This window comes from Aethalodelphis obliquidens, unplaced genomic scaffold (genome assembly GCF_003676395.1).
Source record: "Aethalodelphis obliquidens isolate GAN/ISIS:26980383/991018 unplaced genomic scaffold, ASM367639v1 scaffold46, whole genome shotgun sequence".
NCBI lineage: Eukaryota > Metazoa > Chordata > Mammalia > Artiodactyla > Delphinidae > Aethalodelphis > Aethalodelphis obliquidens.
Genome location: NW_020837990.1, coordinates 13,353,674 through 13,372,496, shown reverse-complemented (window position 1 = coordinate 13,372,496; position 18,823 = coordinate 13,353,674). Strand labels below are relative to the sequence as shown.

Here is an 18,823-nt window from a genome sequence, read left to right as displayed (position 1 = left end):
GTAAGCAAAAGTTTGTGCATAACCAAACATGTATAGTGATTAAAATAACTTATCTTTAGTATACTGATTTCTAATTGTTTCCATAAATAAACTTTAACAATGTGTGGAACATGCATGTTTGTGTACCATGTGATGTAAGATTCACTTCTGAATCAGTTTTAAAGCAATTGATCACCAGCTCTTAAAAGGCTTTAAGTGTCACATAAAGAATAGGCCTTATTAAATAAACTCAGAAGTCATATTTTCTATTATTTAACAGAGAATTCTGGTCTTGATAAAAAGCAAACAAACCCTACAGGTTAAAGAAATGAAGCACATACCAAATGTTTAACACAAAGCTTTTCACTTACTTGGTACTAGGTCGTTTTTGCAGAGCTTTATCCAGGATAAGAGATGGAGCACTCCTCCTCCTTTCTGCTAGTGTTTTCATTTTCTGTAGAGGAAAAAAGATCACAATGAAGACCACATGGCTTGTAAAGCAAGTAAATGCCTATTTTCAATCCAACTCAGCAAGTTTTGTATTGCCTATCCTTACCTATCAAGGAGTTTGCAATCTTATTCTGGAAATAAATAATAACATCTAAACTAAGATAGTAAGCGTCAAAAAGTGGTACAGGCAGTAAGTATTTTTTATGGTCAGAGAACAAGGTGGTTAAATGGTGACTAGAGTATTTGGGAAAACAGCTCATAACCATTATCATCAACTGCAGCTTTACTGCTTATTATGTGCCAGGCCCTATGCCAAAGGCAGGACTGGATTATCTAATTTATACTCTAAAACGTCATCAGAGTAGGTTCTACTAGATCTATTTCACTGGTAGGGTAGGCCCCAAACTGGGCTTCAGGGACAGACAGAATTTGAAGAGATCAAGTAAATGGAGAAGATAAGTAGTTAAAGCACAAGATGGAGACTAGATTTCTTACACATTTAATAGACATTTAAATTTAAATATTTACACATTGGGGAATCTGGTTTTCAAAGGAGGTGTTTTTTTTTTTGCTGTAACTTTAAAGAAAAAAAAGATTTTTTTTTCTTTTCTAAGTGGTATATAAATATAGAATTAATTGGATAATTCAGGTACTTTGTTCTACAGGACCTAAAATTTGTGGTGAGGTTTTATTCAACTTGAATTAACCCGACAATTACTCTCTAAATTTTCAATCTTACAGATTTAACACCTCTAGATAGAGTCAGAGGAACTGCCACTGGATATAAATGTGAAAATTTACAATACAGTCACAAATAGCCATGAGTGAAGTTCAGGTTGTGTCACCAAAGCATTCTTCCTGCTCTACTCTCTCACCCTTTCCTGGCCAGAAGTCTCACCCACTGCCTGAGGGCCTAAGCCAGCCATGCTTGGGACTGGATGCTCTAAAAAAAACCCACATAAAACCAAGTGGCTCAGTATCAGTTTCTCATTACATGATTCATAAAGGAATTGCTTCTTAATAAAACCTAGATCATCCTAAGGAAGAGAAGAAAAATCATCTAGTGAGAAGGGGATACTAGACTTTGGCACAATTCTTTTCCCCCAGTTTCACCATGCCCCCATGGATCTCTCCCATTATTGTTGGCAGATGTGTGAGAAGTCAAATGCTGAGTGTATCTATGTCATCTAGTAGACTCATATTCAGTGCCATGGCCTCAGTGTTGCTGTTCCCTCCATTAATCTTTTGGCTCACACATGAAAACTAAATGCCCAAACCTCCTCAGTATACCTCAGACAGCAACAGAAACAATTACGTAAAACATTAATAAAGAACAGGAAACAAATGGGTAAGAAATATAGAACACCATACTTCTCAATCAGGAGTTATTAACCATGAATCAGTTTCAGGGCAGGTTAAATTGTATAAAATTTTTTACATGATAGTATTTGGTGCCTTCCTTCTGAAGAGAAAGCCCACAGTTTTCATCAGATTCCCAGAAGAATCTCTAATCCCTCCGAACCCCAGTGATTTTGATAAACTATATATTATATCTCGTAAGCCCTATCCTACTGTTTTCCATTAGTCACATCTCCTGGGAACCCAACTCTCAGGAATCTAACATCCTGAGGCCAGTGTGAATGTAGAGGTTGCAGGGTGAAGGGAAATCTAGGAGACAAGTATTTGTATTGCAAAGTCCAGCGGCCTGTCCCCATATGAAGAGTCTCAATTCTAAAAGATTAGGTTGATTTTACTTAGAAAGGTGGCAGTTTGTTCCTATGCAGATTTTCTGCAGGATTCTGTTTCACCTTCAGGTCTAGGTTTGATTCCTACTCCTTATCCTGAATCCCTTTACTCAGGATCTATTTACTATGCTTTGAACTTTGAAATGCTCCCAATCCTTTAAGCTTGACCTGGGCCCCTTACCCTCGATCTGTTTTGACCTTGAGGGTCTGCCTAGCCTACCTGAGCAGGGGCCACATTGCTGGACCTGTCTCAGCAGTCTTACCTCTGCTGCTCCTAATCCTCTGACACCACTGTCAGCAGATCCAAGTGCCTAAACAAGATCTTCATTAACATATGATTTCTAATTCTGAGCTCCCTGGTTTTCGGGTTTACAAAGAATTTGGAAAGGGCTCAAAAGACAGCCATAAAAATGATTTTAAAATGTGAAAAAAAGAAAGAACCCTAAGACAAGTTAAAATGATCTTAAATTCTTCATTTGGAAACAGTAAATCTCCAAAGTAATGCAGTTATTATACACAGGATAGCAAGGGTCTTCCAAAGAAGATAAGGCGAAAAGAAATGCAGCTATACTATAGACTGAGAATCCAGATTAATCCTTCAAGATATTTATAAAAGCTGTGAATGAAATTATGAACATAATTTCAAGGGGTTCAGAAACACCCAACAAGGATTCTTGAGGGATCCATGGACTCCAAATTTGAAACCTTCCCATACAAGGAAATCTTTCTGAGACTGACGGCTGTTAAACGTGAGAATGGATAATTAAAGAAGAGTGACAAATTTTCTTCTGTAAAGGTTCTTTTAAAATAGGAGTTTTTCAGGGAGACCTAATGTAGTGTACCATTTATATATATTTGTATATAGTAATTAGATTGTGTTTTCTTAGTTATAAAATTGGCAGATGTGTGAGAAGTCAAATGCTGAGTGTATCTACATCATCTAGTAGACTCATATTCAGAGAATGCAATCAAACTACAGGCAAAATATTATTTTTATTTGAGGTCCTATTGTTTGTACTGAGACTTACACCACTACTAATGAGACATGCAGCCTAAGGCAATTCAGACACCCCTCTGGGCCTCCATTTCTGTATCTAGAAAATGAGAAAATTTGGACTACATAGTCTCTTAGGTCCCTTCTACTTCTGATATTCTCATGTTAAGTGTCTACCAAAGATTCACCCTGGATATGCTAGAAAATAAACATTATATACAAAATGAATTTAGAATTTGTAGGATTCATTTCTCTTGTAAGTAATAAAAAGTCTTAAGAGTTGTCAATATAATGGGAGCCTAGGTATTAATTCATTCAAAATACATATCTCTTTCTTTTGCTCAAAAGTATAGTAAAACAAAGAACCAATGGTGACTTCAAAAAACTTCACATATCTATCAAAGAATCTGTTTTCAGGCAATAAAGACTTGGATTTTCTTTTTGTTTATAACAACTGTGTGAAATACAATACATGGAAATAGAAGGAGACTATCGATTCCTTTCTAAATGTACAATACTACAAACTTGTCAGGACAGACTGAGGCTATACTTATATTGTACCAGCACCAACAAATTTCCCAGTTGTTCAGTGACAGGGAAAACTATGATCGTTTGCCTCACAGGAAACAGAAAATAGGTTTAAAACAGTGTAGGTTTCTTTGTTAGCTTAAAAATTGTAATCCACAGTGGTTTTTCAGAATGCTCAAGTGCTTGATGTCTATATTGAGATTACCTCATAAACATTGGATGCCATTCTGAAACTGAGTAATTTTTAAAAGGTAATCTTCTAAATTGACAAACTAAACATTAGGGAAAAAATCAACTGCATTAATCTTTTAGAAATGATTTTCTTGATTTTGTACCATTTGCCAAGGTTTAAGCACTAGAGAGCAATTAGATCTTTGGTTTTCTAAGCTGTCTCCTCTGCAGCTATATTCAGTATCAGAGGCAAAAAAACTATTCTGCCAAAGAGTAAATGAATGGAGATCATAAGTGAAGATGAGACCCAAATGCCTACACTTCATTTTTCTTTCATGTTTCAATAATAACACAAAACTGTAGCAACTTCACCTGCTAACGTGCAAGGTGCTTTCCACTTCAATTCTTTTTTTAATCAGTTGGATGAACTAAATGTTGAATTCTCTGTGTTCCTAACTTGCTTCACAGCTATGCCTCAGTTACAGCATTTCAGATTATATTATAATTATCTTTCTGCCCCTTTCTAGAGAGCAAGGACTACATCTTATTTCCAAACTTTCTCCCGTCCTTCAACAACTACTGAAATTCTACTCTGTAGCAGACCTATCTTTGCATTCCTAGAGCCTAGTACAATACCTGATACAAACTATATACTCAATAGATGAAGGTTTTAAGTGAATTTAAAAATCCACTCATTGTCCCCATCTACACTACTGCGCCCAAACACACACACAGAAACATAAACAAACTTTCTTAAAGGGGTTCTGCTGGAATGCTGTCACTAAGGAAATATAAGCATTTGCTATGGAACTGGATGGTAGAATCATCCTTGTACATTGCAAACTACATCTTTTGACATAGTGTTGACATTTACATTACCATTGAGTTTCATGGTAAACATTTGTCTGATGATTCTTTTAACTTGTTGGCAACTTAATTCCTTGCCAACAAATGGTGCTGGGAGTGGATATCCACATGCAAAAGAATGAAGTTGGACTCCTATCTCACACCATATACAAAAATTAACTCAAAATGGATCAACGATCTAAAAGAGCTGAAACTATAAAAATTTTAGAAGAAAATATAGGCATAAATATCTGTGACCGTGGATTAGGCAATGGTTTCTTAGATATGACCAAAAGCACAAACAACAACAAAAAAACACAGATAAATTGGACATCATCAAGGTTAAAACTTCTGTGCTTCAATGGACACTATTAAGGAAGTGAAAAGAAAACCTACAGAATGGGAGAACATTTTTGCAAATCATGTATCTGATAAGGGATTTGCATCCAGCATATTTAAATTTAAGGAACTGTTACAATTCAATAAAGACAAGTAAGCTAGTTTAAAAATGGGCAAAGGATATGAATAGACAGTTTTCCTAAGGAGATATATAAATGGCCAATAAGCACATGAAAAGGTGCTCAACATCATTAGCCATCAGGGAAATGCAAATCAAAACTCTGAAATACCACTTTATACTCATCAGGATGGGTACAATAAAAAAGACAAATAAATAACAAGTGTGAGAATGTGGATAAATTGAACTATTATTCACTGCTAGTGGGAATATAAAATGGCGCTGTCACTTTGCAAAACAGTTTGTAAGTTCTGCAAATGGCTAAACATAGAGTTACCATATGATCCTGAAATTCCTCTTGGGTATATAACCAAGAGAAAGGAAAATATATGTCCACACAAAAACATGTACGTGAATGTTCACAGCAACATTATTCATAATAGTCAAAAAGTGGAAACAACCCCAATGTCCATCAACTGATGAATGCATAAACAAAATGTGGTACATCCATAAAATAGAATATTACTTGCCAATAAAAGAAAAGAAGCCATGAAATGTACAACAACATGGATGAATCTTGAAAACATCATGCTAATTAAAAGAAGTCAGTCCCAAAGGACCACATACTATATGACTCCACTTAAATGAAATATCCAGAATAAACAAATCTATAGGAACTTAGATTAGTGCTTGCCTGGGGGTTGGGGGATGAGGGAATTGGGATGTAATGGTTAACGGGTGCAGTGTTTCTTTTTGTGGTAATGAAAATGTTCTAAAATTGTGGAAATGAATGCACAATTCTAGGAATATACTAAAAACCACTGAATCCACTTTTAAGTGGATAAATAGTATATAAATTATATCTCAACAAGGCTGTTAAAATGAAAAAAACAAAAATAACAGCAACAAAAATTAACTACCAAACTACTAAACTACTGGGCTCCAGCCCAGCAAACTGGTTCATAGCCAGAAGCTATAATTTTCCTTACTCATATAATAATCACCTGAAGTATATTTACATTAAAATGGAAATTACTTATTTGTTTTTTGTCCAACATGTTTTTGTACAAAATATCTGAGTGGCTCTCCATTTGAATTCCTCAGAGATCTGAGGAATATGCCCACCTGCTTATTGTGGTTTGCCACTATTTCTTCCCTATTCCTCCAGTGCCCTACTCAGTATTTCCACATAGTAAATTCTCAATAGCTGTGTGTTAAATCAATGAATTAATGCTACCAATACCTGAGGGTTTAAGGTGGTAATGCAAGTGTGCCTACGTAGGAAAATAAGATTGTAAGCAGGTTATCGAAGAAAAAAGTTTTGTTCTTTTATTTTCAACAACGCATACAACACTGTTTATATTAAAAACCTATATGTAGGACTTCTCTGGTGGTGCAGTGGTTAAGAATCCGCCTGCCAATGCAGGGGACACGGGTTCCAGCCCTGGTCTGGGAAGATCCCACATGCCGCGGAGCAACTAAGCCTGTGCGCCACAACTACTGAGCCTGTGCTCTAGAGCCCGCGTGCCACAACTACTGAAGCCCATGCACCTAGAGCCCGTGCTCTGCAACAAGAGAAGCCACCACAGTGAGAAGCCCGCAGACCACAACAAAGAGTAGCCCCCGCTCGCCACAACTAGAGAAAGCCCGCGTGCAGCAACGAAGACCCAACACAGCCAAAAATAAACTAGTTAATTAAAAAAATTTTTAAAAAAGAAACCTATATGTAGTCTCTCACTGGAATTTTAACTTCGTGTCAACCAGGAGATACAGAGCTATTTTTGGAACCTCTAGATCACTCTGAATCTGGTCATTCTCAGTTCTCATAGAGATTTAAAGGAAAAAAAGCCTAGCAAAAGAAAGGACCAGGATGAAAGAGTTAAGTCAGATGGACTACAATTTTTCATACTTTGCTTTGTTCCAGTCACTTTATGAAGAAAAAAATTCAAGCATTTCAGTTGAATTTAAGTCAAATGTACTAAAGTCACTTTCAAACATTTAAAATTAGCATAACGTTAAAATAAGGACTTTGAGGAAAGCTTTTAAGAACTCTAAACTTTCAAAGATAGAAAAAAATGTTTAATCAAATTTACAAATTACCTTACTCAAATTTGACTCTTAATCCTTTGTGGCTAATCTGTACAATTTAGTGAGCAATGAACTATTTCTTTCTTGTCTTCCGTACATGTCTGCTGCACTTATTTGCAGAGACATATCTCAAAGACATCGGCCCTGCAAGGGAACAAGGAAATTATTTTTACCCCTGCCCCTTGCTTCTATGTCCTATTACCACAAGGTTTTGACCACTGGATGAGCTGAAGCTTCCCACTATTGTCACTTTTGTCTGTGATGAGTATGATCTTCTATTTACTCATAATCATCCCAGCCAAAATCAGTTTGAGCATTTAATTAAAACAAATGTCATCCCAGCCCTGACTATCATAAAGGGATATAATTTCTTTCTGAAATTAAGAAAGAAATGTTTCTACTTTTGGCTATCTTTCCTCTTTCTGTGAGACAAGAACTTTGAAATAAAATAACAAACCTAAGAATCTATGTAATGTAGAAGAATCGGCACTGGGCTAGAAGACATTGGACCTAAATTCTGGATCCTGCTTCTATCACTTCTCAGAGTCTTCTCTGTAAAATGACATGACTGTTTGACCTACCACAAAGAATCAAAAAGATTATATATGTGGAAGTCCTTTGACAGGGAAAGCACCATGATAGTATAACATACAGAGTAATGCTTTGGAGTGCATAAGTACTGTATGTAATAAATATGAGAATAGTAGAACTCCCCTTCTACATTATTATTTGTTCCTCTGTCTCTACCCTACCCATGCAGACTTCTGGAGTACCACTATGTGCCTTCAAGTTGGCTGGACTTTCTTCTTTGGCAAAGCTACCAGTTTCAACCTCCTGTCATGATTCCCTTTAGTAACACCCTGGAGTAGGCAAGGTTGATCACCAATGGTCTATCCCTAATATTCCCTTACAGGGCAGGGCTTCACTAAATTTTTCACATCACAGTCCATACGAAGTGCTATTATTTCTACATCCATGGCACACTGTGACAAAGGGGTTCTCTGGTTCCCCAGTGCCCATCCACCTGCATGAAGGCTAAGAGGCTTGAATGTATCAGACATTGTTGGAAAACTCGGCAACCTCTCACTTCCTCCTGCAGAGGGGAAGAGTACAGTGATCAAATCCAAAAACCATAATGGTAAAAACCAGAGTGTATCAAATAACAATAAAAAACAGGCCAAGGGCTTCCCTGGTGGCGCAGTGGTTGAGAGTCCGCCTGCCGATGCAGGGGACATGGGTTCGTGCCCCGGTCCGGGAAGATCCTACGTGCCGTGGAGTGGCTGGGCCCGTGAGCCATGGCCGCTGAGCCTGGGCATCCGGAGCCTGTGCTCCGCAAAGGGAGAGGCCACAACAGTGAGAGGCCCGCGTACCGCAAAAAACAAAAAAGAAAACAAACAAAAAACAGGCCAAGATCCGATCAGATTCAGATATACTGTAACCTCATAATGCCTCCTGTGGAAGCTGAGGTTCCAGATGGTGAATGTAGGGGTAGAAGAGGAAATACAGACACTCTCCTAGGTATAAATTAGGATGAAGGTAAACAGGGAAAGCAAAAGGCCACAAAGCAGTTGGGTTTTCCAGATTTTTGAAATATGAGCTGATGTGGGCACACATACATTCCATTTTCAGAGTCCACACACAAGTGACAAGACATCCAGAAACAGGCCTTACCTTTCAGTTGTGTCATGTGACAGCTGTCTGTCAAAATTAGGTCAAGGCTGTTCAGAACAGCAGTGACATACTAATAGAGCTATTTCTGCTGTCAGTTGGATGTTTCTAATCTAAACTTGTCCTGGATAAAGAAAATCAGACTGAAACAAAATTATAAAATAAACTGGCTATGTTGCCTTCAAGCCCCATTACTGGTGGCTGACAAAAGGCAGTTTCCTCTGATCCCTTTCCAGTCTCCCACATTGTGGCTAAGTCTTCCATAAGCAAACAAAAGATAAACATCACCCCATCCTAGGCTGCTTCAAAAAACTGCTGCTGTGGCTACTAACGAATTGAGCATTCACCTTGAAGGCTTTCTGCACACATTAGAACCTTAGAGTCCCTGTGATCTAGAAAACTTGCTATACCAACAGAACAGGAAAGCAAACTTTCACCTCAATGAAAGTTTATTTTAAAGGTAGTCTGGGGACTTCCCTGGTGGCCAGTGGTAAGGAATCCACCTTACAGTGCAGGGGCCATGGGGTCCATCCCTGGTCAGGGAACAAAGATCCCACATGCCACAGGGCAACTAAGCCCATATGCCTCAACTAGAGCCCGCATGCCGCAAACTACAGAGCCCATGTGCTCTGGAGTCCGCATGTCACAACTAGAGAGAAGACCGCACGCTGCAACAAAAGATCCTGCATGTCTCAACGAAGATCCCGTGTGCCGCAACTAAGACCCGACGCAGCAAAAAGTAAATAAATAAATAAATAATAAATAAATCTTAAAAAATAATAATAAAGGTAGTCAGCAAGCTCAGGCTACTTACTATACCAAAATAACACAGACTGGATGATTTAAATGACACAAACTTATTTCTCATGGTTCTGGAGGCTAGGAAGTCCAAGGTCAAGGTGTCAGCAGATTTAGTTCTTGGTGATGGCCCTCTTCCTGCTTTGCAGACAGCTGCCTTTTTGTTGTACCCTCACATGGGGTACACAGAGAGCAAGCTTTCTGGTCTCTTATAAGGGCCGTAATCCCATCATGGGGATTCTGCCTTCATGACCTCTTCTAAGCTAATTATTTCCCCTATCTCCAAATACAGTTGACCCTTGAAGGACACAGATCTGAACTGTGCAGGCCCACTTACATATGAAATTTTTTTCAATAAATACATACTATAGTACTAAACCATATGAGTTTGGTTGAACATGTGGATGCAGAACCATGGATAAAGAGTGCCCACTATAAAGTTCTAAGTGGATTTTTGACTGTGTGGAGGGTCAGCACCCCTAACTCCCACATTGTTCAAGGGTCAATTGTATTATCATACTGGGGGTTACAGCCTCAAAATCCGAGTTTCGGGAGGACACAAACATTCAGCCTGTAACAGAGGTTTTTGCCAAATACCCTGGAGACTGAGGGGTATGAGTCATGAAACTCCATCAAATCACAATAATAAAATGTACATATATGTCCTCAAAGCACTGTTTATATGAGTGTATGTATATATAAGTTTGTAAACACACACATCTCTAACCTTGATATTATATACCTATTTATTTTTGTGACACTGTATAGTTTATAACATGTTTTAGCAGCAATTTAAATTGAAGTCCAGTGTATTTTCAGCTACTGATACCTTCTAAGAAGGCAAGTTTTATAATCACAGATGTTTGTTAAGTTGTATGTGGTCCTATAAGGCACAAGACATCTTTACTTTGAAAAGAAGAACCACCAAGTCCTGGATGGCAGGATAAGAACAGTGAAAGAATTCAGACACCCAAATTATTGAAGTTCAAGTTTTCACTTTCTGAAGATGCTATCAGCTGTCTCACTTCTCCCAGTCTACTGAATATGTTCCACCTCTTATCCCGCAGACCTTTCACCAAACCCTAAATCAGAAGAATGGTGAAGGGAAAGAGTTATAAATTGCTTCACAACAAACTTCATTTCAGAACCAAAAAGCAACTGCACCATTTAGATATCTGTGACTTGTGAATTTTCAGTCTATAAGTTACAACTCTCTGGTTAACTTTGAGGACTCGATATTCAAAATTAATAATTACTTTTTACACAAATGTGTAAAGAATGTGTAAAAATAAAGTATCTTTAACTTTCATTTCATAAAAAACAACATATTCTGTTCTAATATATGAATGTCAAAGTCATGAAAATTAATTTTTGTTTTTGCTATGTTAAAATGCACTGCTGTGTTCACATTTTAAGTGAAGATGACTATGGAAGCAAGTGTTTTCCTACACTCAAGATTCATGATATCAAAATGCTTACTGAATTGAGAGTTTCAGCTGGGTTTCCCACACACAATTTTCCACGGTGGAAACAACTGAGGCATAGGATTCTGTGCATCCACACATAACTTTGAAATATATTTCTATGAGTTTGGAGAATATGCCAAGTTTTCCAACAGCATTAATGTGGAAAGCAGGCCTGGCTAAAGAGCTCCTGAAATATGAGTGCCTTATATAAAACATCTGAAAATGACAGATGACAGATACCAAGGGATAAAGATCACAAACTTCCAAAGAAATTATAGCAATGATTGTGTCACTGATTGTCACTATTAGTCAATATTTACTATGATGGTTAATTTTATGTGTCAGCTTGACTGTCCATGGCATGCTCAGATTACACATTATTTCTGGATGTGTCTGTGAAGGCATTTCCAGATGAAATCAGCATTTGAATTGGTGGACTCAGTAAAGTAGGTTGTCCTCCCCAATGCGGGTGGGCATCATTCAATCCCTTGAGGACCTTTACAGAACAAAAAGTGGAGGAAGGAGGAATTTGCCCCTTTTTCCTCCCTCACTGTCCAGCTGGAACATTTCATTTCTTCCTGTTCTCAGGAAAAGATGGTGGTGAATTACACCACCGACTTTTCCGCAGATGGCAATCATGGGACTCCTACTGGTCTGTTTTTCTGGAGAACCCTGACTAATACATTTACCTAACATTTACCTAATGGCAGCAGTGAACATAATATTCTGTGGTACACGGAGAATGTAGAGACTCTGCTCCCTAAAGAACGAAATTATCTCTCAGGAGAAAAACTTCTCAAATATGGCTTGTTCAACTGCTTATATAAAATTCACATCTACTCTCCCCTACATCTTATGTTATAAACAATAAAAAATGCATCTATAATCTAGTTGGAAAGAGAAATAGAGTTAGAAGATCTGGGTTCAAATTCCAGCTCTGTTGCTTACTACATGCAGCCTTGGCAGGGCTCAGTTCCTTCCTCTCTAAGAGTACATTAATAATGCCTACTCCATATATTATAATCAATGTGTATTATGTATAGTTAGGCATTTAGTTAAAGAAGTTTTTTGAAAAATTTCCTTTACTTTTCCGTATATTATAAACAGTAAACTCTTATCTTTTTCCTCCAGTTTCTACCTTACAATATTTGATATTTATGACATTCAAGGGTGACTGCTTTGATGGTTAGTGTTATGGGCCAAATACTTGTTCGCCCCCCCCCCCCAAATTCATATGTTGAAGCCTAACCTCCAATGTAATGGTATTAAGAGGTGGGGTCTATGGGAGGTGATTAGGCTTAGATGAGGTCATGAGAATGAGGGCCCTATGACAAGGTTAGTGCCTTTATGAGAAGAAACCAAAGATATCTAACTCCACCTCCATCTCTCTCACTACCTCTCCCTCCCCTTCTTCCCCCTCACCTTCCTCACTCTTTCTTCTCACTCTGTCTCCCATGTGAGGACACAGAAAGAACTGGAGGCCAAGAAGAGGGTTCTCAGCAGGAACTGAATTGGCTGGCACCCGGATCATGGGAATTCATAGCCTCTACAACTGCAGGAAATAAATGTCCTTTGTTTAAGCCACCAGGTTATGGTATTTTGTTACAGCAACCCGAGCTGAATAAGACAAATAGCATTCACTCATTTGCATGTAAATGTTCTTGTATTAAATCCAATGAAATAAAACTTTTTTTATTGCTTTACAGATATCACCTGGTAAAAATTACTAATGGCCTCTGCACTTTTTTCGAAAGTGTTTTTATATTCTTTCTTCTTTTGACCCATAAAAAACAACTTTGTGAGATATACAGGATATGGATTATTACCCCTATTTTACAAACAAAGAAACGAAGTACAGCCAGAAGTTCAGAGGTCACACCGGTGATAACAGGCTCTTTCTGATCTAATTCAGTTTTTGATAATTCCAGACTGCTCCCAGCCAAAACAATCTCATGGACCTGATTTTATGCCACTCATTTTGTGAATAACATCAAAAAAGTATTCGGTAGGATACTGGCTTAACCATGAGCATAATATTTTTCTCAGTATTAAAGAATAAAACCAAGTCTTACACACAAAGTTGCTTCATTCAAACCCCAATTGCAAGACACACACATGGCTTAAAGTTGGCTCTCAGGGGTGTTGTACCATAAACTGCTATAAACAGATTTGGACCCAGAGAATGTAGAAAGAAAAGCCAGAATGAAGTGTATAATAGTAGCTGTTACATTTTTAAATGTTGGAGCTATTTTAAAATCCTTTTGCTTTGACTGATTTTCTGTGCTTGTAAGTCTCTCTTCCCTCCCCAAAACCTACCTTATTTAAAGACTTTTCAATTAGTATGTGAAACCAAAGGGTCAGGGGCTTGAAAATGACACAAATCATCCCTAACTGAAATTATTCTAATATGTGCTGCCATTTCATTTCACAAAAACTGTTCTGCCCAAACGTGGATATGCTCAAGGATATGTTATCCAGAAGAATTATCCAGAATTCTATCCATAATGCATTATCCAAAGAAACAAATTGTACACTGTAAATAAAGAGCAGTTCTCGGGCTTCCCTGGTGGCACAGTGGTTGAGAGTCCACTTGCCGATGCAGGGGACACGGGTTCGTGCCCCGGTCTGGGAAGATCCCACATGCTGCGGAGCCACTGGGCCCATGAGCCATGGCCGCTGAGCCAGAGCCTGTGCTCCGCAGCAGGAGAGGCCACAACAGTGAGAGGCCCACGTACTGCAAAAAAACACAAAAAATCAAGCAAGAAAAAGAGCAGTTCTCTCACTGCAGAAAGTTCTAGTCAACAGTCATGCTCTAGAGGTCAGCAAACACCACCAGGGATTCACCTCCTGTTTTTCTAAATAAAGTTTTATTGGAACACAGCTGTGCCCATTCATTTACATATTGTCTATGGCTGCTTTAGTACTATAATTGCATAGTGGGTAGCTGCAACAGACACACCTTACAGTCTACAAACCTAAATTATTCACTAGCTGGCTCTCTAAGAAAAGGTTTGCTGATCTTGCTCTAAATCATAAACTCTGAACACAGGGGCATATCTGTCCCTGTTCACTGCCGTATGTAACCCAGCTTATATTTAATGAGTATCTAACATGTAGCACTGTCCTTGGCACTGAGGCAGCTGCCTTGAACAATACAGATAATGTCCCTATTCTCATGGTTTTCACAATCTGGTGAGAAGTTCAGGTAACACAACAAGGAAGTAAATAATAATATGTAAGGCAAGGCTGAATGTTAAAATGAGAATAAAACAGAAGGTACAGAACATGACTGAGAGGCAACTTCCATTTAGGTAGTCAGGACAGGCCTCTGGGAGAACCTAAGATCAGAACAATTAGAAAGAATCAACACTGCAAAGATGTGTGGCAAAAAAAAAGAAGACAAAAAGGGAATAGCAACACCAAAGCCTCAGAACAGAATGAATGTGATGACTCAGTGTGTGAAAAGGAAGGTTCATGTGGCTGGAGAATACACAAGCAAAGCAGAAAAGGCAGATGAGGGGAATGAAGTAGGGAGGGCTAAGTACAGGAGTCTGAATTTTATTCTAAATATGATGGAAAGCCACCACAAGATTTTAAGCAGTGAGGAACGCGATCAATTTAAATTTTTAAAGATCATTCTGGTGCTTCTAAATGGAGACTAGGTCAGGAAAAAGCAAAAAATGTGTTAGACAAGTTAGGGAACTTCTGCAAATGTTCAAGTGAGAGATGGTGGTGGTTTGGCTTCGACTACAATGGCAGCAGTAGAGATGAAAGTGGAGAAATTCAAGATATGTTTTGAAGTGATATTCGACTGGCCTTTCTGATGGTTGTTGTAGACTGAGGAAATAAATGCCAGTAGTTGAAAACATATTCTAGATTTTTAGCTTGAACAATTGGGACATAGTAGTGTGAATTACAGACATGGTACGGAAGTACAAATAAGAGCCATCACTTATTGAGTGCTATTATATATTAATATTCACTCTCCTTCACATTTAATTTTCCTAACTATCTTGAGGACTTAGGTACTATTGTTATTTTTCATTTCACAAATAGGAAACTGTAAAAATTCTGGGGTGGGATAGGGAGGGTGGGAGGGAGACACAAGAGGGAGGAGATATGGAGATATATGTATGTGTATAGCTGATTCACTTTGTTATAAAGCAGAAACTAACACACCATTGTAAAGCAATTATGCTCCAATAAAGATGTTAAAAAAAAATTCTGACTGTTCAGTAAGAAACACATTTTACATCGCTGCCCAAAATGCACAAATATATAAATGAAACAGAGAAAAAAGTTACACAAAGCAATCTTTACCCTTACCACTGTGCCAATATTTTCTGTTCTATTTCATTTTTTAAAATGTTGATTGTAACTGGCAGTTTAAACAACACTGATCCAAATCTTAGTAATTAACAGTACAACCATATAGTAGACTTTTTAAGAAATAAGTCTCATGACTCACTAGGACTACCAAACACTAAAAAGGCAAGATGAAACATAAAAGATCAATCTGTTGAGTATTGGGGATACAAAAAGATTGTGGTCCATGAGAGTGTAATGGCAATGATTCTGTGAGCTACAATTTGGAAATATTCTTTTATTATTATTATTTTCTATTGCTATGGAGGTCTGAAATCAAACAGATATGCCTACTAACATTTAAAACAGGCAGAGATGCACTTTTCTGGAAAAAAAATATTAAAAGCAAAATAAAATAGTTCTTCAACCTCACTCTCACCCTAAAGGGAGTAAAAAGCTGTAGAAAGACCAGACTGGCAAAATTTTAAAAGGAAAAGACTAGATTGGTAATGTGACAAATCATTACATTTTATAATGAAGGACAGCATCTTAAGGACAATGGCTTAAGATGCCCAGCAACCCTTCATTTGTTGGACAAGTACTTTGCGGTACTCGGGCCTCTCACTGTTGTGGCCTCTCCCATTGCAGAGCACAGGCTCCAGACGCGCAGGCTCAACGGCCATGGCTCACGGGCCCAGCCGCTCCGCGGCACGTGGGATCTTCCCGGACCGGGGCACGAACCCGTGTCCCCCGCATCGGCAGGCGGACTCTCAACCACTGCGCCACCAGGGAAGCCCAGGACAAGTACTTCTTGATTGATCAAGCTACTCTCATGCTTTCTCGCTTAATTACCGTTAGTAAAAAAGGATGAGATCTGTTCTGGAATACAAATACTTTATTTCCCCCAATTCCTCAAGTTTACAGGAATAAAAACTGTTTTAAAACCTATGTTAATTACTGAAAATTCATATAGCACTAACCTAGTAAATTCTCTCCCTCCCTCCCTGCATCTCTGAAGGGGAAAAGCGACAAGGACAAACCGCAGCCTCCATACATCAAAGGCTTGAACCAGCACTACAGCCGATACAACATCAAGTTCACTGACACTCCTAGATGGCTCCGCGACACGGTCAAGGTCCTTGGGAGCTCACACACACTTTTACTCTGCACCGATCTCACCACTCTTCCACTGACCTCTAGCCAACCCAGGATCCTGTTGGGAAGAGTCATGAAAGGCAGTAAGATCCGGACAATTAGGGGAGCCTGCGTAGCCCCTTAAGGTTCCAATGATGCAAATGCAATGCCTCAAGATATTTCTTAAGGATGAGTTAGGTTATCCCTCTAATCCCAATTTTTCTCCACAGAAGCTGGAAGGGAACCACCAGGACACAGAGAAAAAAAGCCAAATATCAGGTTTTGGGGGAGGGGAGGAGCGAGGGCAGACACGGCTAAAAACACCCGAATCAATTCCTCCGAGAGCCAAGCAGCAGAGGCCGGCAGCTCGCGGCCACGTGCACTTGCTGAGGGAACCGTTCCAAAGAAACCTGACCCCATCGGAATCGGCACGCCGCTCGGCGGCCGTGTTTATCCGAAAGGAACGCTACAAGTTGTTGCCCGCATCCCTCCTCCCAGCTTTGTCAGGGGCCACGCGCGCCGCCCGCACGCCCACACCGACACCCAACCCCTCTCCAGCCCCGCCAAGCCCCGAGGGCCAGGGGACAAGCGTAGGGTGAAGGCCCCTAAGCCGCAGCCCACCCGCCCCACCCAGCCCAATTCCAAGCCGAACTGGCCCTCCGCGTCCCCGGGCGTCGACCGGGAGTCGTTCTGTGGGGCGCAGGCACCTCTTCCCGGCCACCCCCAGCAAAATATCGCGGAGAGGCCGCGTCCAGGTGAGGGGCTGAGCCCCGCAGGCGCCGCAGCCCGGCCGCCTACCTTCCTCAGCACGGTAGCCGCACACGGGCGGACGCCGCTGCCCTGACGACCTCAGAGCTGACCCCGTCAAGGGACGGTGAGCTCCCGGGGTACCTCAGGGAACCCCGGGGCTGGGCACCCAGAGGGGCCGGGAAGGGCGATGCCCCAAACCCGGGCCGCGCGCCCCGCCTGAGGGACGGGGGGCGGGTCCCGCGGCGGATGGAGACGGGGAGGGAGGCTGCCGGGTCCGCTCCGAGAGCGACTGAGACTCTAGACGCGAAAAACCCGGGGGTGACGGGGTAACTTGGGAGACGGGAAGGCGAGAATGGCCTCAGACGAATGACGCGGGCCTCGAGCGTTAAATCCCTGCGGCGTTCGGCCCGCGCGGCGGCGGCGGGCGCCGGGCCCCGCTCGGCGTCCTCACCTTCTTGGTTCCGGGGGCGCCCGCGATCCGAGACACTCCTGTCAGGGAAGAGGAGCGCGCCGGCTGCCCCCCTAGAGTCTCCTGCTGAGGGGACATCGCTTCCATGAAGAGGACTTTCAAGCAAATCCCAGCCCAGGAGGAGGCTACGCGGGCATGTCCGTGGGACGTTGGCCGGACGGGCGAGGACGCGCGAGGCCGAGGCGGGCGCCGAGCTCAAGCAGCGAGCCGGGCTCCGAGTGCGAGCCGCGCGCCTCCCGTCGGGGCCATGTACAGCCGCCCGCGCTCGGCACCGCAGCTGCAGGCGATTGCGGCGGCGACCGCCCGTCAGCGCCGCGGCCGCCCCGCCTCGGGCCCGCCCCTCGGCGCCAGGCGCCCCGCGCTGGGCCCTCCCCAGGCCGCCCTCCTCCGGCCGCGGCCCTCCCCGCGCCGGTCCGGCCTGAGGCGCGCCCTTCTAGATATATATTAGGGCACGGGCGCCCGACCGGCCTTCTCAGTCTGCGCCTCCGAGTGGGGCCAGCCCGAAGGAGCTCACCGGCCGGTGTCACGAACGCAGGCCTCTAGCGTGGATGCGCGCCTCTCCAGCTGTCCAGCCCACTCGCACGCGACCCCATCCCTTCCCGCGCCGCGCCCGTGGGGAAGGCGCCCCGTTAGCGCGTGGAGCGGCGCAGCTGTGGCGACCTCAGCCTGAACAGAGGAGTGGCAGCGATTCCTGCCTAGCTCTCGGCCGACCGCCGAGGGGTCCCCCGCCCCCGCCCCTTCCCCGCCCGGGAGGCCGGGGACGGAGTCGCACGTTGCAGAGGGCCGCGGCCGCGCACATGGGAAGCCCGCGGCGCCGCCTGACCTGTAGTGCGGTTCCGCACGTTAGCCTGCCCGCGGTGGCTCTGCAGCCTCCCGGCAGCAAGCCCTGCGCAATTTGCAGCGGCGGTTTCTCTGCGAGCTGCAGAGACCCGGGCATTCCAGACGTGCAAGCGCAATTAAGGAAAATGCGGCAGA

General features: G+C 41.8%; 1 protein-coding gene across 1 annotated transcript in view; it reads right to left on the bottom strand.

Annotated features, from left to right (window-relative positions):
- Positions 1-18,057, bottom strand: part of ARHGAP20 (Rho GTPase activating protein 20) — a 148,769-nt gene extending 130,712 nt beyond the window's left edge. Inside the window, exons 1-2 of the mRNA XM_027082366.1 lie at positions 17,831-18,057; positions 351-433 (exon numbers count right to left, since the gene is read on the bottom strand). Coding sequence (XP_026938167.1) covers positions 351-433; positions 17,831-17,935 — 188 coding nt within the window. The 5' untranslated portion in view covers positions 17,936-18,057. The remainder of the gene's footprint in view (positions 1-350; positions 434-17,830) is intronic.
- Between the last annotated feature and the right edge of the window lie 766 nt (positions 18,058-18,823).